The 22,902-nt window shown below is 40.3% G+C and overlaps 1 protein-coding gene and 2 long non-coding RNA genes across 8 annotated transcripts; 1 reads left to right on the forward strand and 2 right to left on the reverse strand.

Moving 5' to 3' along the window:
• Window positions 1–1,817: 1,817 nt before the first annotated feature.
• LOC145455448 (uncharacterized) lies at window positions 1,818–4,078 on the reverse strand. Of its 2 annotated transcripts, XR_013920335.1 has the most exons (3): window positions 3,403–3,874; window positions 3,236–3,337; window positions 1,818–2,215 (listed from the first exon to the last, which is right to left on the reverse strand). It is a non-coding gene; the product is annotated as an uncharacterized LOC145455448 (long non-coding RNA). The 2 variants fall into 2 exon arrangements; XR_013920334.1 differs by having other exon boundaries at window positions 3,236–4,078.
• Window positions 4,079–6,358: 2,280 nt separating this feature from the next.
• Window positions 6,359–22,270, reverse strand: LOC145455447 (glycogenin-1-like). Of its 5 annotated transcripts, none has more exons than XM_080333424.1 (13): window positions 21,987–22,245; window positions 21,089–21,224; window positions 20,812–20,986; window positions 20,251–20,413; window positions 20,067–20,190; window positions 19,637–19,749; window positions 19,482–19,570; window positions 18,232–18,300; window positions 13,925–17,225; window positions 13,735–13,857; window positions 13,503–13,661; window positions 7,610–11,389; window positions 6,359–6,923 (listed from the first exon to the last, which is right to left on the reverse strand). In XM_080333424.1, the coding sequence occupies exons 1-9, from the start codon at window positions 22,012–22,014 to the stop codon at window positions 17,088–17,090; spliced, it is 1,035 nt and encodes a 344-aa protein (XP_080189550.1). In that variant the 5' UTR covers window positions 22,015–22,245; the 3' UTR covers window positions 6,359–6,923; window positions 7,610–11,389; window positions 13,503–13,661; window positions 13,735–13,857; window positions 13,925–17,087. The 5 variants fall into 5 exon arrangements, with proteins under 5 accessions (XP_080189550.1, XP_080189549.1, XP_080189551.1 ...); XM_080333423.1 differs by having other exon boundaries at window positions 7,610–9,135; window positions 11,105–11,389; window positions 13,735–17,225; XM_080333425.1 differs by having other exon boundaries at window positions 7,610–9,135; window positions 13,735–17,225.
• LOC145455450 (uncharacterized) lies at window positions 17,225–20,838 on the forward strand. The gene is made up of 2 exons (XR_013920336.1): window positions 17,225–17,377; window positions 18,162–20,838. It is a non-coding gene; the product is annotated as an uncharacterized LOC145455450 (long non-coding RNA).
• Window positions 22,271–22,902: the final 632 nt, after the last annotated feature.

The following is a 22,902-nucleotide window of genomic DNA, read 5'->3' on the forward strand; positions in this document are numbered from 1 at the left end:
TGTCATGACTTGACTTGACTTGACTTGACTTGACTTGACTTGACTTGACTTGACTTGACTTGACTTGACTTGACTTGACTTGACTTGACTTGACTTGACTTGACTTGACTTGACTTGACTTGACTTGACTTGACTTGACTTGACTTGACTTGACTTGACTTGACTTGACTTGACTTGACTTGACTTGACTTGACTTGACTTGACTTGACTTGACTTGACTTGACTTGACTTGACTTGACTTGACTTGACTTGACTTGACTTGACTTGACTTGACTTGACTTGACTTGACTTGACTTGACTTGACTTGACTTGACTTGACTTGACTTGACTTGACTTGACTTGACTTGACTTGACTTGACTTGACTTGACTTGACTTGACTTGACTTGACTTGACTTGACTTGACTTGACTTGACTTGACTTGACTTGACTTGACTTGACTTGACTTGACTTGACTTGACTTGACTTGACTTGACTTGACTTGACTTGACTTGACTTGACTTGACTTGACTTGACTTGACTTGACTTGACTTGACTTGACTTGACTTGACTTGACTTGACTTGACTTGACTTGACTTGACTTGTCTTGTGATGACTTGACTTGTCTTGTCATGACTCGTGACTTGTCTTGTCTTGTGATGACTTGACTTGTCTTGTCATGACTCGTGACTTGTCTTGTCATGACTCGTGGCGACTTGTCTTAATTTAGACCTGGCTTAAGGTCAGTGAATGACTTGGCCGAGACGCCAGGCGACGGCGGTCTTAATTCGGTTTCAAATGTCAATTTGGAGTAGGGGTTAAACCCGCTCAGAGGCCAAACGCCAGACGCCAAACGCCGAGCGGCGGCCGAATGTCTATACGGCGTTTGGCGTCTGGTTTTCTGAGACGCCGAGTAGCTATACGGCGTTTGGCGTCTGTTATGTTCAGACGCCGAGTAGCTATACGGCGTTTGGCGTCTGTTATGTTCAGACGCCGAGTAGCTATACGGCGTTTGGCGTCTGGTATGTTGAGACGCCGAGTAGCTATACGGCGTTTGGCGTCTGGTATCTCGGTAAACTGAGCAGAGGCTAAATCCTTTCATGGCGCGACTATTATGTTCTCGCAACTATATGATACCGAAGATTGCATATTGTTACATTTTTTTCATAATAAGCGTTGGCAGAATCCCAAATGATTGTCTGCCAAGCTGTTTAAAATTATTGTATCACCACCCAGGGTTGCAATGAATCGAGTCATGACTCAACTCACAATTTTTTTGCTGACCCGAGTTATTTTCTTAAAATTGGATTTACTCATTCTATGGCTTATTCAAGAATGGTATATCAGGACTGATAAATGAAAAATGTGCCCTAAACCTGCCTTTTATCTGTTACAATAAACATGTTCGGAGTGGGAAAAAATGAATATATTAATTATCCGAGGCCTTCGATATCACCCCCGAGAGTTCCACAGAAGTGACCTAAAGTTGAACTGGATGGGGTAACATTAAACACCATGACTTGGACTCAACCCATTTGCTCTCGGACTTGACTCGGTGGTGAATTGAAAATGACTCGAGTCAAATTGACTTGGTTCCAACCCTGTCACCACCCCATATCAGTGTTGGGATGACTCGAGTCATGACTTGACTCAAGTCACCTTTTTCGTATGACTTGAATCGACTCGATTCACTTTGCTAAAATGACTTGACTTGACTCGAGTCACCTTCAAAAGTCGATTGACTTCACTCGAGTCAAAATGCGAAATGAGTCGTGACTCGAAGGTAGTGACTTGATCCCAACACTATATCTGTACACTCACAATGAATTTCAGACCCAAGTCTGTAGATACAGTATGTAATGAAACCATAATAAGAAATATGCAACGAATACCACAGACCACAGTAAAAATTATCAAGAAACAAGCAACGAAACCACAGAAAAGTCACAGTGGAACCACAGTAGAAGTCAGAGAAATAAGATATGGAACCACAGTAAACGTCATTCAGAAATCAGCAGTGGAACCACAGTAAAAGTGACCGAGAAATAAGCAATGGAACCACAGTAAAAATCATTAGTAAATACGCAACGAAACCACAGTAAAATGTCCCCAACAAATATGTTAACATCAGAATTTACATCTGGGTACATAGCATATGCAATAAAAATCAGGATCAGGTATCTGCTGTCCCGGGCAACAGTGCTCGAGCGTCCATCGACCACAGCCGTCACACGCAACCTGGAAACAAGTTAGAATCAATATACCTGACAAATTTAATCTCGTAATTGCATAGGGGAGATGTGAAACCGATGGATCAAAAATTGCAAAATGATCTCCGGCCCGCAAATCTTCAGCCGAGAATATATCTTTTGCTGGCTCAACACTTAGATGCAATAAGCTCTACGTATCTCGGACATTTACATGAATATCCGTTTTTTATAAATATTTATGAACGTTCAAAATTTGTTGCTCGAACGCATCATTGGTCCCCACGGGTGGGTACAGAGGCACACGACCATGGGACCTATGAGACATACGTTCAAAAACTCAAATTTTTCGTATTGTTTTGTTTTGTAATATAATCTAAGCTACAGCAAGTCAATGAAGAATGTTTCGTCGCCACCTTCAAGAATAAAATAGATTATTTGATTACATCAACTCAAATGTTGGAGTAAAATCACCTTTCGATTTACGACCAAAATAACAAAATTATTGGCACATACATATTACCCGTAAATCGACATCTTGACATTCAATTACCTCGTTATAGCGATAAAGCACCACAGGAAACTATGATTTGCAGCCTTTATATGTGTAGGCGTGTTTCTGTTGTTAAGTGATTTTGCTTGATTTGGTTATGGTACCATAGGCCCCCCACCCGATAAATATTGTAATTGAATTGAAAATAGTCAACTCGAGGATGGTATTGAATTAAAAAAGGTGTGGCATTATATACCCTGATACAAGCCCTACACTTCACATTAAAAATAATGCCTGGTTTGTTAGTGTGATGGATTCTGCCAGCATGCATTTGTAGACAAATTCGCGTACTGTAATCGTAGGATTATCTCAGATAATTTTTCAAGTATTTTCGGTCCCACTATCTCATCGGTACCACATCTCCCCTACCAATTTCATGTCTTGTTTATTGGGTTTGGACTACTGCATTCAATGCAATAATCTTCCAATTCTTTTTCATCTGCATGCAAAACATGCTACGTATTTAAAATGGTTTCAATCTGACATTGACTAACATACCCGTCGCATCAAGCAAGATTTGACCAAACTGCTGGCGGTAGCTTTCGCAAGCTCGTCGAGAATGATCAAAATCCAGGTTTGCATCGGATAGAGTTCGGCGGCCTATTACGTGAAAGTATATTGCAAATCAATTTTCTCAAATCTCAATGCGTGAATGCATCACAAACCTTCAAAGCAAGTACTCCACAATTTCATTCATCTTTTTGAACATCAATCCTTCTCACAACCGAAGATCATTTGGAGTATACTTGTGTTGTGTAGAATTTTGCGAAGTAATATGGAAACGAAATTTTAGGTGTGTCTTGAATACGATCTCAGTGACGCGAACTGTTGATTTACCATAGCATACGTGAAGTGGAGATACAAAGGATTTTGCAGCTGTTTCAGTCTAGTCTAGAATCAATCACTAACTAACTATACTAGAAAACAATAAAATATCTTGTTACTTTACTAGTCACATACTGTAATCTTTTAGCGGTGGTTAAGTTCCCAGCAACAAATCATGCAGTAGCTGTAGTAACGTGACTGACGATCTGTCTAATACGAAACGTGTATGTTCTCAAGCAGCCAGATCAACTCCTGTTCAAGCCTCAACCTTCAAATCAAACCCTATTCTCAACATACCAGATGCCGAACGCTGTATGTATAGCTACTCGGCGTCTGAACAGACACCAAACGCCGTATAGCTACTCGGCGTCTGAACATAACAGACGCCAAACGCCGTATAGCTACTCGGCGTCTCAGAAAACCAGACGCCAAACGCCGTATAGACATTCGGCCGCCGCGCGGCGTTCGGCGTCTGGCGTTTGGCCTCTGACCGGGTTTAACCCCTGTTGTCAATTTGGCGCCGCGCTCGGCCAAGTCCATTAGTTGCGAGTAATTACTGTCTACTTCGTCGCTGTAGCGAGTTCAACACGGAACCGAGGCCAGATTGTTATTGTTTTGAGTTGCTCGTGGATGAATGAAAGGAGATCAGTGGAGGATTATGGATGGTATTGCTGGAGTTGTTGGAATTTACTGACGATGATGATGAACAGTACAGACTGCCAAGAAAGTATCTCGCAGATGTTCAGAACCCCTTCGAAAGGTATTCTAACAACGAGTTCAGACTGCGATTCCGGTTTTCAAAAAACGCAACTCACTATCTTTTTGGGCTGTTGAAAGATGATGAAGAATTGACCTGCAGAGATCATGCTCTTCCGCCACTACTACAACTAACTTGCGCCTTACGGTTTTTTGCGGATGGCCATTTTCAACAGACTGATGGTGACCTAGCTGGTATAAGCATTAAATTCTATCTGAATTGCCCGACTTATCCTACTGACGTCAAATTTATAGTATTGCTGTAAGCATAGTATTTAACCATTGGGTCAGCCATATGTAACTGCTTCATTAAATCGCGATTTGGCCATGTAGATATGTGGTTCTTAAAAATGCTCCATTTGCATTCATTCATGATTTCTCAAATCTAGAATGATTATTGACTGTCAATAAATCACATACAACTTTGAAAGGATTGATGGATTGTGGTACACTTACTTTTGTGCAGGAACTATTTACAGGGAGCATTTAATATCGAAATATTAGTTAAATATGTGGATTCGACAAGAAATGTAAGAAAATGATGGAGTTCAGCTATGGTGAGCCAGGCAATGCTATCATGGCAGAAAAGGGATTCACCATTGAGTCTGAAATCAAGAAATTGAATCTAGATTTAAGTATTCCTGCACGTGATTTACACACCTTCAAATGCCTGAGCCAGACTGTTCCACAACAAGAAAGATGGCGAGAGAACGTATTCATATTGAACGGTCCGTGGACATATGAGCATGCGACATTACAGCATGCGACACTTCGGCATGCGATAATTTGGCATGCGACACATGAGCATGTGGGTTAAATTACGGGTTAGGGGTAGGTTAGGTTAGGTTTATGGTTGGGTTAGGGTTAGGGTTTAGGTTAGGTTAGGCTAGGTTAGGTTAGGTTAGGCTATGTTTCGGGTTAGGGTAAGTTTTTGGGTTATACAGTCACATGCTGAAGTGACGCATGCTGATGTGTTCCATGCTGAACTGTCGTTTTCCATTGTGTCGCATGCTCATATGTCGGGCAACCGTTCAATATGGAATCAAGGAGTATAAAATTTTGTCTGGTGTCATACCATAGCAATTTACAACGTAGCTGGCATGGAGACTCGATCTGGTAACTTGTGGTTTGCAGCTCCCCCTAGTGGGTAGGTAACCAAATATGACGATGCCGTTGCTGTAGTGCGGATTGTGCTGGTTTTTGCTGTAAATTGAACTCATTTGGAGTTCGGATAATTCTTGGATATGGTATTCAATGAAGAGTAATTGCTAAGAATTTTAGACAACGGTAGTATCTCCCTCACGGAAAGTATTTTCTATCGCTTCGTAGAACGTCTATGCAGTGATATTGGGATATTTCCAGCAGACATTTCAAGTAAAGTTTGACATCCAGTTCTCCGCGGTGAATTTAGTCTGATACGAATATTACGCTTAGAAACTCTTGGCATGGATTTATATATTCCTGGATTGATGATAAACTCACTGCACATCAAGAGCCTGCTGTTTTGAAAGTGTCCAGGGGCAAAAAACAGCGTTCACCGTGCAGGGCTGTGGGCTATGGTTTTGGTGTCCCGGAGACACTAAAATTTCAGAAATCAAGAACATTTCGGCGACCAGCATTATCTCAAATATTCTGGAAACGCTAACGGCAGCTAACGAACAAATATTTATTATGGGAGACATAAATATTGATTTGCTGAAGACCACCAACTTTAACACAAGGTACCGTGAAATGCTTGATTCTTATGGAATAGCTCAGATAATTACTGAACCCACAAGAATAACTGATCAATCCAAAACTCTACTAGATCACTTCTACTCCAACACTCATCAATATCACCTGTCCCCTTTTGTGCTCCAACACAGTATGACTGATCACTATCCCATCATCTGCCACATGAAATTGGCCCTGCCACATTGTGCTAAAGAATTTGAATCTCGAACGCCCTTAAACCCACGCGGTATAGAGGAGTATATTGAAATTGTCAGCAATACCTTCAACAACTACAAAATTCCTCCACTCACAACTGACAACTACAACTGCCATTTTGAAAAATTTATTGAGGAACTGCGGGCAGCCCTCGACACATCTTTCCCAATTAGGAAAGTCAACCGCAATGCAAGGCGCTTGAAATCGAAACCCTGGATTGGTCATGACATACTAGTTGCGATCAAAACAAGGGATTGGATGCATAAGCACTACTATCTGCAAGGCACCATCGAAGGCAAAAAAGTGTACAAAAAATATGCAAACCAAGTGACGCATATGAAAGAAAATGCCAAAAAAGCATACTTCCAAAAAAGATTCGAAGAGTGCTCCAAAGATCCCAAGAACACATGGAAAACCATTGGAGAAATTATCAACCTAACTAAAGGTAATGCTCCCAAGAGTACTGATGACATCGAGCTACTCGAGAATGGCAGCATCATCAAAGACCAGCTTGCAGTAGCAGAAAAGTTCAATCAGTATTTTTGCAACATTGGTCCGGATCTTGCAGCTTCAATACCAAACTCCTCCGATGACTTTCTCTCGTACTTGAGTCCTGGTCCTCAGAAATCCATTTTTCTTGAGCCGACAAGTGAAGGAGAAGTTGCGATCGTATTATCTGAAATGAAAAGTAACAAAGCAGTAGGACCCGATCTCATCCCAACTCACTTTCTGAAGCTAGTCTTTAATATTATTGGTGATGTTATATGCATTTTCTTCAATGAGTCGATACGTCTAGGCATTTTCCCAGATGCACTGAAAACTGCCAGAGTAATGCCAGTGTTTAAGAAAGGCTGTAAAAAGCTAATTTCTAACTACCGACCAATATCTGTTTTGCCAAATCTTGCCACGGTTTTTGAGAAACTGATTGACTGCCGACTTAAGAACTTTTTTGAATTGAATGCAGTACTGTCTCCGACCCAGCATGGATTCAGATCCAACCACAACACCAACCATGCAATACTATCAATTGTAACGGACTATTACAAAACCATCAAGCAAAAAGAAAGTGGCTGCAGCATTTTTATCGATCTCCGCAAAGCTTTCGATACAGTTAACCACAGAATCTTAAGATACAAGCTAGAACACTATGGAATCAGGGGTATTGCAGCAACTCTACTTGAAAGCTACCTGGCAAACCGCAAACAATTTGTTAAACTGGGGACATTAAGAACGACTACCAGAGATATAACTTGTGGAGTGCCACAAGGCTCAGTCCTTGGACCGACTTTTTTCCTCATTTATATTAACGACATTGTTAATGCATCTTTATTCCGCACAACGCTATTTGCTGATGATACTCACCTCTTCATAACCTCCAACACTGTCGATGATTTGCATGCATCTGTGAATAGGGAACTCCCAAAAGTGTCGAGATGGCTGCAAGCAAACAAACTAAGTTTGAATGCAGATAAGACCGAGATGCTCGTTTTAAATAATGCCAGTCATAATTTCACTGTGAACATCAATCATAAACAAATCTCAATATGTGACTCAGCAAAATATCTCGGCGTCACCATTGATTCCAAATTGTCTTGGAAGCAGCATATTGAATGCACAATATCAAAACTAGCTCGGTGTGTGGGAATAATGACCCGTCTCCAATCTTTGGTTTCCAAATCAGTACTACGAACCATCTACTTCTCTCTTTTCCACTCGCATCTGCAATATGGAATCGTAGTATGGGGAAATGCATGTACAACATTTTTGTGCAGAATTCGAACCCTGCAAAACCGTGCGATACGGCTGATCTCATCTGTACCTTTACGTACCAATTTATCGCCTTACTACCGTAAGCATCGAATTTTGCGAGTTGATGAACTATATCGCTTCGAAGTATCAAAAGTTGTTCACAAATATTTTTCCAATAGTCTCCCTCCTGTGTTTGATGACTTTTTCATACCTGCTAAACATGTCCATTCCCATTACACGAGATCTTCGTCTAAAGGAAACGTCTACTTACCCCAACCCAATAGCAACCTAACTAAGAGATCTATCGACTACTCGGGACCTATCATCTGGAATGCATTACCATCTCATATCCGTGAATTGCCTTATAATAGATTCAAAAAAGCCCTACTTGATCACCTCTTGTCGTTACACTAACACTGTTGCCCTACCTCGCCCAGACATTGCTTCATTGATCATTTGCTACCATTGTTTAATTTTTTTTCTATTTTCCTTTCGTAACTAAACATTTTTTTACAGCCAGACTGTTCTGAGTCAAGTGTACCTGTTTGATGCTGGTGTGATCAGACTAGATGACCTTCACGGTCTTATCGATCATTCCTATCTAATACCGAATACTGTGCACGCATATTTTCTGTACCACCATCACTGCCGTTTGTTATGTATTTTGGTTCGATGAAAATAAAGACTCTCTCTCTCTCTCTCTCTCTACCTGTGCTTATCAATAGTGAATTGCATCCAGGAGGAAATACTACAAGACTTCAATCAAATTTTTATGGGCTAAAATTAGAAATGTCGCGATGATAATACTGAATGCCCGCTAATCATATTGTGGAACCACCTTCCTCCAACTACGTATGAAAAAATCGAAAGATTCATTCCTTCAAGATCCTCCAGTGGAGGTATTTTTATTACCAATGATGACGAAATATTCTAATGTACATGACTGGTTCACTATTAACATGCAGATCGCAGAATAGTACGACTATATATGTAAATTGAATTCAATCGGACATATCCTCCAATAGATCTTCACGAATCCTCAAGAATAGACAGAAGATATTTGCTTGCGCCCAAAGAGTCGTTCTTCTGGCTGATGGTTGGGACAGAATCCCTACTTCGAGGACGTATGACTTCCAAATCTGTCAACAAACAGCAAATTATCAATGTACTATATTGACAGTTGAAACTCACCATGCAATTACTGAACATCCATTTCATTCGTACCGTAAACCGGGGTAACTTTGGACAATTTTCAACAATTCCGCTCTGTATCTTGGAAATGCTGGGGTGTAGGGGAGGCAAGTTTTGTTTTTTTCATGGGTCATGGAGCAAAGATTAGAATTGCCTAATCGAAAATCTTCATGGTCATAAATAAGTACCTTATTTTCGTAAATTATCCGTGTCCAAAGTTACCCCTGCATGTGGGGTAACTTTGGACAATGTAGTTTTTTGTATGCCTTTACACTCTATTGTTTATGAAACCTCGTAAATGAGGCTTATTTGGCAAGAGTTGATGAGAGCAGTGGCTAAAACTGAAACAAAATAGTTTATGTCTGACCTATTGCATGATTTTTACCTAATCCACCCCCCCCCCCAAAAAAAAGAAAAAAAATAGGTAGTTTATGAAGGGTAATGCCTCCTTATTCATTCCTAATCTCAATTTTCTCTCATGCATTCACCAATTTGGACTCATAAATAACCTATCTATGGTGATGCGGGGTATCACACTGGCAGTGTCAGCAACCGACAGCAAACATTAAGCATGTTACCGTGAATTATTGCCGATTTCAAAGATGTTACTGTTCTTTAAAAGAATCACTTTCTCTTTCTTGTGTCCTCTGATGGATATATTTGTCATACTTTACGATATCCCATATTCAGCAGGCACATCTTTAGGAGTATGTGATAAGTTTTTGAAGTAGCTTACGCCCGATTACAATCTCTCAGCTCATTGCCTACCCATTTTTCATATTTTGGCAAACTCTTAATTTGTTGACCTTCTCATTCCATTTTAAAAAGCCATCAGGCCGGTCATAATGACTATAGTTGACGATACACTTTGACAGAGATGAAGCAGCCACTTTCCAGAGCTCTCAATATCACATTTTCCACTGTCCAAAGTTGCCCCATTCTGATAAAATTTGACGGGGCAACTTTGGACATCACATTTTCTTGTATTGATCCAAGGGTGAGCCCACTGAGATTTTTGCCATGGATTAAGACTACTTAGAGGTATCTGCTGCCAAGTTTTGAATCTATGAATCACATGCTATCTATGTTTGGTTGTAAGAAGTTTAATGGCCATCAATTTTGATGAAATTGACCCCCGCCAGTAATTTATCAATGTTGGGTCAAGTTTAACTGGTAGTGAAATGAATCCATCTTTTATTGAAACTACTTGTGGTACTCTTGCCTCATGAAAAAGAATTGGACATCCAGCGGCAACCCTTTTCCATCAATAACCATTTAAATCTTTTACTGCTTAGTGTCCAAAGTTACCCTCAAGTCCAAAGTTACCCCGGTTTACGGTACATGATTACATATGCACTTAAGGACAGCAGAAATTCCAAATCGCAAATCTGCTTTCCTACACAAATCAAAGTCTGATTTAGGATTTGCACACGTCATTATTGTTGCTCTGGTGATATTTATTTAATATAAATGATGCAATTTCTCAGCAATAAAAATGGCAAATTATGTGTATGTTCCTTCCTTTTCAATTTTCGTTCAAGGTTATCAATGCATTTCACATGCAAGGCCATACAGGAAGTATAAATACTTGTTTCGCATTACATCTACGTAACAATTTTCACTGGAGAATATGTCAATATTACACTGTTAGTGATGACTAGGGCGAATATTTTTTTGCAAACTGCATTTCGTTGGTGTCGTATAGGAGCTCCTCTATGGCAAGCACATTTGTCGTAGTTGAAGAGAGGGAAAACTACTTCTATATACTCATTGGCGACATCTCTGTGCATGAAAAGACGTATAGTCCTACATCTTGGACACCAGACCAGTATAGTGGAGACAGTGATCCAGCACGTAGATTGACGACGCACTGAAGAAGCTGGAAATTGAAAGAAATAATTTCGTTTTAATGCTTACCAATTCAGCCAGGTACATGAGCGAAGCTTCTTCACAAAACAAACAGATCCAACTATAGATATGTAGAAAATTTCACATTATACGCGAAGATGCAAAATTGTGCAATGTGGAATTTCGTATTGCCATCTGCATCATTGTATCCAAATTTCAGACAACTCTGAGAGTCATTTAAAAAAAAGCAGAATCCTTGAACTGTCTGGAGCAGTGTTTCTCAACCTTTTTGTCTTCGTGAACCACTTTTAGACCGTCCCGCCACCAGTTCAAATTAAGCTTCGTCATCGTCATCTATAATTATTAACTGTAGGCTAGTGATAAACAGCGAGAAAATGACTTTTATTGAAAATAACGGCGCTTCTTTGATAGTGGCCACACATCGAACAATGTTCACCATAATCAACAATAAATGATTCCCTTAAACATTTCAAAATTTATAAACATCAAAATAAATTATTTTTCGCGTCTGGTTAGGTTGGAGGCGGGTTAGGAAATCGTAAGATTGGGGTCGTAGGTGCGTTAGGGAGAGGGCTGTGGTTAGGGTAACGTAAGATTAGCGTTTGGGGAGCCGGTTATATGGGCAAGTTTTTGATGCACTAAAAACCTGAAAAAGTTGCATTTATTTTTTTTAATTTTAACAAAAGTTGCAGAAGTTGCATTTATACAATTTTTTGAAGTCATGAGGGTATGAGATACTCGAAAGGTTCCAGCAGTTTAAAATTTGCATGGTGTCTGCTTGTTCCGTTTCTACCTTCGCTATTCAATCGCTCATGGTTTTACATTTTTATTTACATAGGGTTCGCACAATTTACCAGTTAGTTCAGTGAGTTTCATGACTAACGGAATAGTGGGTATGCCGCATACCCGAAAAAATTGCTAGGTAAACAAGGCACACCCAGTATACCTGCGTCCGGCGCGTATGGTGGGCCGTATTGTCACTTGAATTCCATTAATTTAGTCTTTATTCTAGTTTTATAGCATATTTTGCGCAATACTTGATAAAAGTTGCATGAAAAATATAGACAGAAGTTGAAAAAAGTTGCAACATAAAACTCCTCCAAACAGATTAAAACACCATACTTCATACATTATGAGTATTTACAAAGCTTCCAGATGCTGTAAAAAAAGTTGCAAAAACTTGCCCTTTTGAAGGTGGGTAGGGTACCGTAATATTAGGGTTAGGGTGAGCGTGTAATGTTAGGATACGGTACCCTAGGGTTAGCGGTTAGGGTGAATGTACTAATAATGCAGTGGTGAATGTAGTAATAACGCGAAACACTTCAAACAACACCTTTGGGTATGATCACAGCATATATAATACCGTTACCAAAATTTGTTATTGAGCCCAACGTCGTGTCGGAAATTAATTATTATTATCTGTAGATGAAATACAACAGTGATAGCATAGCAACAGTTGATTATAGCAACGGTACCTTCCTACTACCATAACTAATCTTCACTACGTCACTCAGCACATAGGCCTACAAAACATTCCATTAAAATATTTCCGCGACCAATGTTTAGTCGGCATCCCTAAAAGGCTAAAACCATTCTTGTTATGCTTGCAGTTGGGACGGAATCTTGTATAAACCTGTCATTGCCTGCACTATAGCAGTTGCAAAATTAAAGTCAGCACCATATCTACCATTTCTGCCTCTCTTGCGCTAAATGAACAGAGATGCGCCACGTTCTTGTGTTTCAACTAGATTTTTCAACTCAGAAATGGTCTACCAACCCCTATACTTACCAGCTACCACCTTATGACGACCAACACATATATGGCATTATAATAATAGAGGTGAATAAGGCCGCTGGTTACCCGAGTATTTGAACATGCCATTTGGAGCACATAACTTCAGAATAACGCGGAACAATAACTTCATATTGTTAATTTATTCGCTAAAACCTAGTGATAGCCTACCTGAGTGAGTATTGACTAGTGAGTTGAGTAATGAGTATGTTACCTATCCGCTAGTAGTGCTGTCGGTCACAACATCGCTAGTTCTCAAAGCGGAGTCTCCATGCCAGCTACGTTGTAAATTGCTATGGTCATACTATGCAGCATTGTGTATCACAACTAACCAAATATATATGGACTAATTGCATACTCTAATTCAAGATTGAAAATTAAAAATGAATGACGCAACATATTCGGCAATTGTGCAAATTCAGTTCCATTGTCAATATCGTAATGCCTAATAGCATGCTACGGATCGTAATTGCGCGGTGCCGGTCAGTCTGTACCAACAGTGCATGTCTAGATATTCCAGTGGTGTGCATTATTGAAGCTCATTTAGATGCCCAATTTGTTGAATGAACAATTCTTCAGATGAAAATGTTCTAGGATTATTTGTGTTTGATGGAATGTTATAAAACTGAAGACACCAGATACACCAAAATCTACCTTGAGGCAGGAGTTGATCAGTTGCGAGTACGGTGGAGAGATTGCTTGTCAATCACGATGGAGCTCACTGATGCTGATGCAAATCACAATGTAGTCCTTTTAGCTTCAGGTGCTGGATTGTCTTAATCAATGCATATGCATGAGAGCATATATCAGAACCTAATATGAAAATAAATCATGGTTAAAATATCTATTGAAGGAGTCTCTGAAAAATGTATTTTTCCTTACTTACCCTGTCTTACAAGTGCAAGACGAATCAATAATGGATTTTCCGAGAACGTGTATTTCCATTGAGTGTGTTATCTCACTTTTCCGCAAGTTGCCATAACATTGGCTGTTCACTAGAATATTGCTTCTAAAACGAGTGGATTGTCTCCTCAATCTTTATCCCTAAATCGTGTGCATAGCGCTCCATGAAATACTTCGTAGCTTTCTCCGCGGTGTTAGAAGAAGATGCTGTTCCACTCAAATCCATAAATTCGATAGAATCTCCATAGCTTTCAAGTTTCATAATCAATACACAAAAATTGTGATGTGTGGCAGCAGCTATATTTTATAGTATATATATTTCTGAACATGAGATATGCTTGAAAATTTTGCTCGAGACCTGGAGCCTATGAAATCGTCAAAATATGCATTACCACAATCCTATAGTATAGTATACAACAATCGTCGCTTAATCAGAAAAGTTGTCAAAATCCCGTGCATTTGGACACAGCACGCTAGTGCGTACTTGCCACCATTCATGTTCATCCTAGATTAAAAGCTGCAACCACATACTAGCTCTACGCTATTACTATTCATTAAGGCCAGTCATCCCCAATTCAACGTAATCTTGCTTAAAACCTTCATTTTTCAACCTTTTTCCATAAGAGCTCATAGTAAGCTTGCCCGGGCTTGTTCTTTGTTTACATCCTGCTGCAACCTGATTGGTTCGTGTCAAAGGTCACGTAAGTGTCTAATCCGCTGGTTCCGCGGTCCGCTCGTTCCGCCGTTTAGTATTGAGCTATTTTGTTATGGTCCGATCGGTCCGCAGTTCCGCTCGGTCCGCCGTTTAGTATTGAGCTATTTTCTCATAGTCCTCTCGGTCCGCTGTTTAGTATTACATGTTCCGCTGTTCCGCGGTCCGCCGTTTAGAGTTGCCCATAACTTCACTCTGGTCTGGTAATATTGACCACCTGGCTGAACTTTGTGCGACTCGGCTCTTTGATCGCCAGCAGTTGTCAACCCAGCTCCCGGTATGTCTAGATGTAAAAGTGCTCTTCGCCAATGTCGATCGACAATTATGCACGATCTCATGGAATACGAGCCCGTGTTGGAGGCATTGTACCAAGCAGGCATCATTCCAGAAAGACGATATCAGCAAATCAAGTCTATGTCTGTGGCGTTCGACGCCATAGCTTTGATATTGGACTCCGTGGAGGTCGCTGGTGAGAAAGGGTTCCTGCTATTCTGCGATGTTCTCAAAGGTGACTTTCCTTGGATAAGAGACAGCTTACTTCATGTTGTAGCAACAACTGGCACTCCCAAAGAATTGGGCAATCCAACTGCAGACAAGTGGTTTCGAAGCACTCCGACTGAGCAAGAACTCATGAATTTATGCAAGCATATTTCCATCAATGATTGGGAAATATTAGCATTGCAACTAGGCTTGACCCTGAATGATGTTGAGCGAATCAAGCACTCAACGATGGATTATATGAGAATGCAAAATATGCTGGTTGTTTGGCTTCGTAGAGAAGGACATACTGCGTCAAGAAAGATCCTTTACAGTGCCATGACAGAATGTGGCATGTACCACGTCTGCAAACATTGGAAACCTTGACCCCCAACTGAATTCAAAAATATGTCTTCCAATGAATTCAAATATCATTATAAAAAGCAGCTCTTGCAATCATAACCTAATTGCTATTGTTTAGTTTCTTCATTCTCATACCACTGTTTAGTTACTTGATATTATATAGCTCAGTGGTCGGGAACCTATGACTCGCGAGCCATGTATGGCTCTTTTGGGTATAAGATATGGCTCTTTGCCATATATTTATTTTCGTACCGAATTAACTTGTTAGTAAATTTTCATCACGGCCAGAATAATTATTCTCGTGGCAGTATAAACAATTAAACACGTCCTTGAGAGGTAAAGACAATGCTGTCTTCAGGTTTAGGAGCTCGGAACCCCTCTTTCGAAAATCCTCAAATTCAAGTTAATGTCGCGCCGACGACCAATATCTCTCGCGAATTCTATGTAACCGACTTGAAATCTTGGATTGTGCGATACGCTGAATAATCAAAGAGCATAACAGACATGGCAACGTCCATATCACAACGCAGTTTTCAAATACACATTGTCTTCCTAATCTACGGTGAAAGATGAACTGCCGTGGACGTGACATTCACAATTACAAACTCGAATTACGAACAACGCCATAGCTATCCACGTTCTTGATTGGTAAGTAGCTCTGTAGTACCGGCGATAAAATATATGCGTGCAGCGCAACGTTATGGTACCGCCGAATACTTTGAGAATGGGGAAGTCGATCAGTATTTAAATTTTCGGAATCAGTGTGACAGTTACATTCGATTAATATCAGTTATAATAAATTCTGAGCTATTTACGATGGATTGCATATCAATAGTGAGGTTTGACCCGTCTGTGCCTTACCTCTCGTTTCGAGCTTTATTTTCGTACAATAAAAATACTATTTTTTCTGAGAAAATATGGCGCACTCGACGGATCCCATGTAGTGAGTTCGAATTAGTGCTACCATGACGTCAGGAATTTTCAATAGTGACGTAACAGCTGATTTGCATGCATGGCTCTTTCGGAGTTGAAATGGAAAAAATAGGTCCAATATGGGTCTTCGGAAAAAAAGGTTCCCGACCACTGATATAGATATAGATTGACAGCAGTGATGCCAAATCATAAATAAAAATATATGGGTTATATGTAATTGGTATGGCATATAAGCCTATACATATGACTGTCTGTATAATGTATGACCTGATGGTCGTATCGCTGGCCACCATTCTACAGCAATACTTTCTTGCACCTGGAAATAAACTTCTGTCAGTCAGTCCCAAGCTTTAGTACAAAATATCCGATGGTGAAATGTAATGCTTAGTGTTACCTCCATATCGCTCTTGCACACCTACCTACTTCTGGAATGACGACTTTTGGTGGCACTGCGAGATAAATATATCTAGATTTCAGGTAGTCGTGGATATCACCTTATGAAGGAACCGGGCACACCAGACCAATGAGACCATGTGTTCCTGAGCAATAAGCTCAACTTGTATCACTATGCTATCTATGATGTCCAGATTGTTCACACTAATCACTTTTGTTTGCTCAATTCGATATATTCATAGCATGGAGAGAAAATCGATAAAGCCTAACAGTAGAACAAAATTCCAGCCCGAGTCAATGTTCAGTAACACATGCGAACTTGAACCACACAACTCTGCATAACAGAAATGCAAGCCAAGTTTCGGGGGTTGCTTGAATTCAGAAGGCACAAGAGATATATAAATACGATGTCAGTGGCCAATAGCAAAATCATATGCAACATTTTGAATAACAGAACTTTACAAGTAGGTGTCTAACACAGCTTGTATGTTTTCGAACTTATCGTCGCCCCGGTAGTCAACATTACCGCTTTCCCAGCGGTTCTTGTGCTCCCATCTTTCTTGAAGGGCGTCTTTCGTCAAGTTAGTCGCTATTTCCTGCAACAAACAATTGAACAATAGAGACCAACATGGCTCTCAACCGCAGCGATATGACATTTACTCCAGACCAATGTGCTGCTAGTTGCTGTGCTGATCATCTGTTTCATTACACTTGCATCCGTCTTCGTGATATGCTTTTGTATGATCAGGTGAGGAAAATTGGATTTTTGTGTTTCATTATATCAATTTGAAATGTGCATTATTAATTAGAAATGAAAACACTAGATTTTAGAAACTCGATTCCCATATATTTCCTTTTGCCTTTCAAAGCCAAATGAGCATGTGTGCTGCAGTACAGCTTTTCTAAATGATAAAGACAAAACAATCTCACAATGATCATGGATCATGATTATGTTATTGTAATTTGTTTGTTTGCGAAGCGTTCTCAATCATTAAAATTAGAACGATCCTGTGTTATGTAGTTGGTTGTTGCTCATAAGTATGTTATTCCTTAGCTTAATTCCAGAGGGGGTCAAAGTAGTCAAGAAAGCTACTCAAGTAGAAGTAGCGATGGAAGTAGCATTGATTGTCAAAAGCTGAAGATTGAGCTATGCGAAAGGTGCAGAGCTTGATTCATATTGATGCATACCAGGAGGTATCCAATTTTCAACAGCATAAGCGTTCGTCCGCATGATGGGATGAAAATGATGGTATTGATAGGGAAATGGGACACTAATCCTCTGTTTACTCGAACAGTACATTGCAGAAAATATCATGGTATGGCGCCCTCCCCCATATTACAAGGCCCGTAGTTTAGTCGAAGAGCATTACGGAGAAGTTGTATCGGGTACGGTGTAAACACTTTGCGCGATTAGTATAAACATTGATAACAAATACGGTGGATCGTAAAAATGCCATATTGTGTAGCTTTATTTCCGGAAATTCAAGGCATTACTGTACTTCCTTCTATACTTGATCATATATGTTCTCCAGACAAAAGAACTGATACTAATTAGAACTGAAAGTACGATACTGGAAATTGAACCGAGAGAAGTATACCCACCTCGACTTGGAGCCCATCATTTGCATGTAGATCATGAGAAATGACGCAAGCAGATGAATTTTCTGAGACCTGAGCGTGCGAATGTAATGGTCAAATACGAACAAAACCTTGGACCAATAGTTTGAACGATACGACAGAACAAGAACATTGAAGACTGGGGTGTCACCAACATGGAGACCGTGATGTGCTTGCAAGCACTGGCGCCAACCAGCATAGCATATGGCTAGGCATGCCGTATATTCCCTGCAATTATTGTGGCGTCAGCATCTTGATGGCCAATTAATCAATTGTGCAGTAATCACTTGTGTCGTTTGCAAAATGCACCGATGCTTATCAGAGCAACATAATGACATTTTAGGCGAGTATAAATGTACATCACAAATTGGTAATCGGGTGGAGCAACAGCAAAGAATAAAAACATGACCTCGTTAAGGCTGTAGATTTCGATTCAGCTGCACTGAAAAAACCTCATCCTTTCACTATTATACGAGCAAATACACACATTCTCCTTTTGAAATTCAATGGCTTTTGCGCCAGGTTCCCGCACTCACAATAATTCGTGCGCCAGATTTTCATGACATTGTTTGATCGGAGCTAGAAATTGGATAATGTGCTATTGTGTATATCTGCGAATCTGAAATAGTTTCCTGCACATAATCGTTACTCAAATATAACTTTGTGAATTGGGAAATTAGCGAACAACTTGCGCTCTGCTAGCTAAATCAGAACCTAATGGTGTTGGATTGTAAATTCGAATTACTGATTGATGCGCTTTCTCGCTGTAAAGATCTGTTAATATTAGTATTCATTTTTGTATGCATGATACGCTGGTATTCCCGTGGAATGTGTCACTCGTCAGTATCAAGCTGAGTTTGTTACTCCTACCATTGTACCGTAATTTGTGTGTTGATTTACATTCTCAAGTATTGATGCAACGCCAGATTCTCAGTGGCACAAATTCTTGTTTTAGGCAGTGGTTTGAATAGGCAACCTCTATATTTCAATAAATTGATCGCTGGTAACGAGCGCACCAATATATACAGATTTTGTGATGTCGCAAAGACTCCGCCGCATGCCCACAGAAAATTATGATTGCTTAACTACGCTTGCGGGCATTCATTGGTCGCATCAGATGAATATCGCACCGACAAACTATGTTCACACCAAGCAGTACTTTCATTTCTCTTGCACCGTCCACACATGATTCATTAAAAGAGAATTGAACATTTCATGGGAGCATATTAACTCACCAACTCGGGCTCGCTTGAGAAATATCTTTGGCACTTCTCTTCATATATTGACCACCACTCAATCAAGAACTGTGGAAAATGATGGTTACCTGCCAAACGAGACAGATTCAACGAGATCTTTTACGAAATGCGGAAGATTATTGGCAAAACAAAACCTTGATTACACGGTCCATCAGTTTGCGTCACTGCACTGGCTGACTTGTCATAGGAATAATGCCACGGTTTTACAGCACCTAAGAAGTGGACAACTTTTGTTTCTTGGCCAAACCTGGAAACAAGATCGTTTTCATATTTGCCTCTATCAATTCAAAGTCTAAGATTTGAAAGCTATACTCAATCGAGCAAATGAAACTAGCTCCACTCTACTTGAAAGCGAGTCTAATTTTGCAGATATTTAATTGTACATCACAAAAGCTGATGGCATAAAATTGCGTCATAAAACATAATACAAGTAAAATAGCACTAGCAATCTTCAAATAGTTTCAAGTTGCTGAAGATGATAATTTGCCTCATGAATCGTATCACATTTCTCCATTCGAATTCTTCTCATCGCTTTCAAGTTTCAATAAAGTGAGCATTTCTTACTTTTTGAAAGCGGGCATGTATGTGTAAGATGCAGTAATATGTAGATTATAGAGGAATGGCAGATGCCGACTGATGTCTGTTGACCAATCGCTAAAATAGCTATTGAGGAGACCTTGATCGCCACCTGGAATAAAAGCTTAACTTTGAGCAAAAGAAGCAACAATCACCTAGAACATATTCAAACCATCAAAACTTCCTTCGTCCTCAGCCAACCCAAGAATTTTGCTGAACGTTTCAAGGGAAGGTTTAAAGACGAAGAGACCAGAGTTGAAGATGTCTGGCCACCCAGAATCCCGCGAAGCAGACAATTCTTCTCTCTCGAAAAGTTCATCGACATTTTGGAGAGCCTGTATTATTGTAGAAGGATCAGACTTGGACAACTAAATAGTTCCAATTACATTATTAGGGTGAAATGTCAGTAATATAGTTCTAATCTTATTTGTAAAATGTTCCAATGATCTCATTGTAATTCTAATCTAATTCCTGGATTTCCTGGAGATGCTACAGAAAAACTGCATTACAATAGCGAAACGAGCCGAGCTCAGTGTACTTGTACAGTCATTTGCTATTCTCATACATATGAGAATGAACTCTGATTTGATACAAACTGAACTTGATTTTTGTTGTATGTCAGTCTTCTTTGGAATTTGATTCAGTTTCCTAGATTTTGCGAATTCAGTCATTCAAATTCCATCTAATTTGCGGAAGATAAAAATGGAAGCTCAACAAGCATTAAATTTCATACCAACATATCCGCATCCATGAACACGCACTTCCTGTATTCGGTTAATGTCCAGCAATGAAGTTTTGTGAAAGTCACACCAAGTTCAGGTCTTTTCATGAGAGTTAGATGAGCTTCGTCTTTGCTATCCAGGACGTTAACAAGCTTTACTACATCGAAGACACATTCCAATGCAGACCTAAGCGAACAAGAACCGTCAAATCAACTTGCCGGCAAAGAGTGACAAGTGACTTGCTCCAACAAAAATAGTTAATTGAATTCCAACTGCTGTAGCACTTACCTGACTGAATGGGATATCTGGGGTGTTGTCATCACAATCAGGTCTTTAGTTGTACCATGCCTTTTGAGAGACTCCGCAAGGACCAGTGCACCTTTTGCATAGACATCATTTGTAGCCAGAGTGACAAACGCTTCATCTGAGAATGAATAATCATATCCGAGCAAATGGTTTAAATTTGACACATAGGTCTAATAACTGGTTTGGGAATTTTGCAACTTGTTCATGCCTTCGACTGTCAAAAGGCCTTTAGCTGTGGTTGGCGTAAGACTTCCTGGTGGCCAGACTGGAATCACTGGTTGTTTTCGACAATAAGTTGCGTGTGACAGAAGGGTTTCTTCTATAGAATAATTAGGGAATTAAATGGAAAGTTGCGCGTGACATTTGCCACCATTTCCACTCTGGCCTGGTGGGTGCTATGATTGGATAGGACAACCAAGAAATGAATCGAGTCTAGCATTAGTAGCAAAAGCAAGTGACTTCGGAACAAATACATCAACACCAAGTTATTGGTCTCAAGATGGAAGTTTAAAAGGGTACAACAGCAAATGTCCCAGTATCTAATCAGTGTCCGCCACTCACACAATATAATGTGCAAGCAAGAAGCGTGCTGCGATTATGCTTACTACAGTTACTACTATATGTTATCGGCATATTATCACCACAACTGCCAGGTTCCACATTTTAAATTAAAAAAAACCGAAAGTATTTCATGAACCAGTCAGACCAATCATCTTGCACCTTCACACTTCAAAATTGCAGCACTGGCCGTGGCGGCAAACAACACATTCCTAGCAATGCTATAAATTCTCTAGCTATATATACTGGGTGCGATATGAAGACCAATCATGCGCGAGTACAACAATGGTTTCTCCAATGGTCGTTGGACATGTCACTGTACCTTGCGACATTGTGTTGGGGGACGCCATGATAAACAATCCAGGCAAATAACTAATGAATGGCTCGAGCTGCCACCACCGAGACGGACGAAACGAAGTAAGACGCTAAGACCGAGTGACCGAGACAGCTGCGGAGCAAATACCGCCTGTCGATTTGAAGATTCATTTGTTGATGCCAGATAATATCGGACATCAGTCAGTCAGGTTTATTAATATTTTCATCGTTTCAAAACATCACAAGACTGCGATACAATGAAAAGATAGGAAGGTGTGCTGCACATGCTGTACATTGCAGCCACTGAGCTATATATGGAACAGAGTGCAGTGCAGTGGTTCCCAAATCGTCGTTCGGTGGACTTGGTCCGGTGGTCCGCCTACTATAATCCATTTTATTTTCAATTGCTATATGATGAAGGACTGTCAATTGGTGAAATGAAACACTAAACTATTTCGAAATTTCATCTTTCCTAAATACCTCATGCTTTCGATATAATGAAAAGATAGGAAGGTGTCGAATCGACCTAATGTAGTCCTTTTGATCAGACCAGGGCTTTGGAGCCGGAGCCGGAGCCCGGAGCCGGAGCCCCGGAGCCGTGCATTTTCACCGGAGCTGGAGCCGGAGCCGGAGCTCTACATAAAATTCAGCCGGAGCCGGAGCCGGAGCTGGAGCCCGTTATTTGGGGAGTAGCTCCGGCTCCGACGTAATCCATAAGATGCTATTATATATGCAACAACCACATCTGCTTATTTATCACAAATGAACAGCAGGCCTGAATTTTAATGCTGTGCACAGCAATGGCGTAGAGTAAAGTGCGTTCTAGTGCAACTATGATGTTATCGACAATTGACAAGTATTCATTGTGACGTAGCAAGCCGGCACGGCGGCACCTATGTCTTCGTTGCTACATCGGATGTTAC

The sequence above is a fragment of the Botryllus schlosseri genome, chromosome 14, assembly GCF_051294905.1.
Source record: "Botryllus schlosseri isolate E-star chromosome 14, Bs_hap1, whole genome shotgun sequence".
NCBI classification, from domain to species: Eukaryota; Metazoa; Chordata; class Ascidiacea; order Stolidobranchia; family Styelidae; genus Botryllus; species Botryllus schlosseri.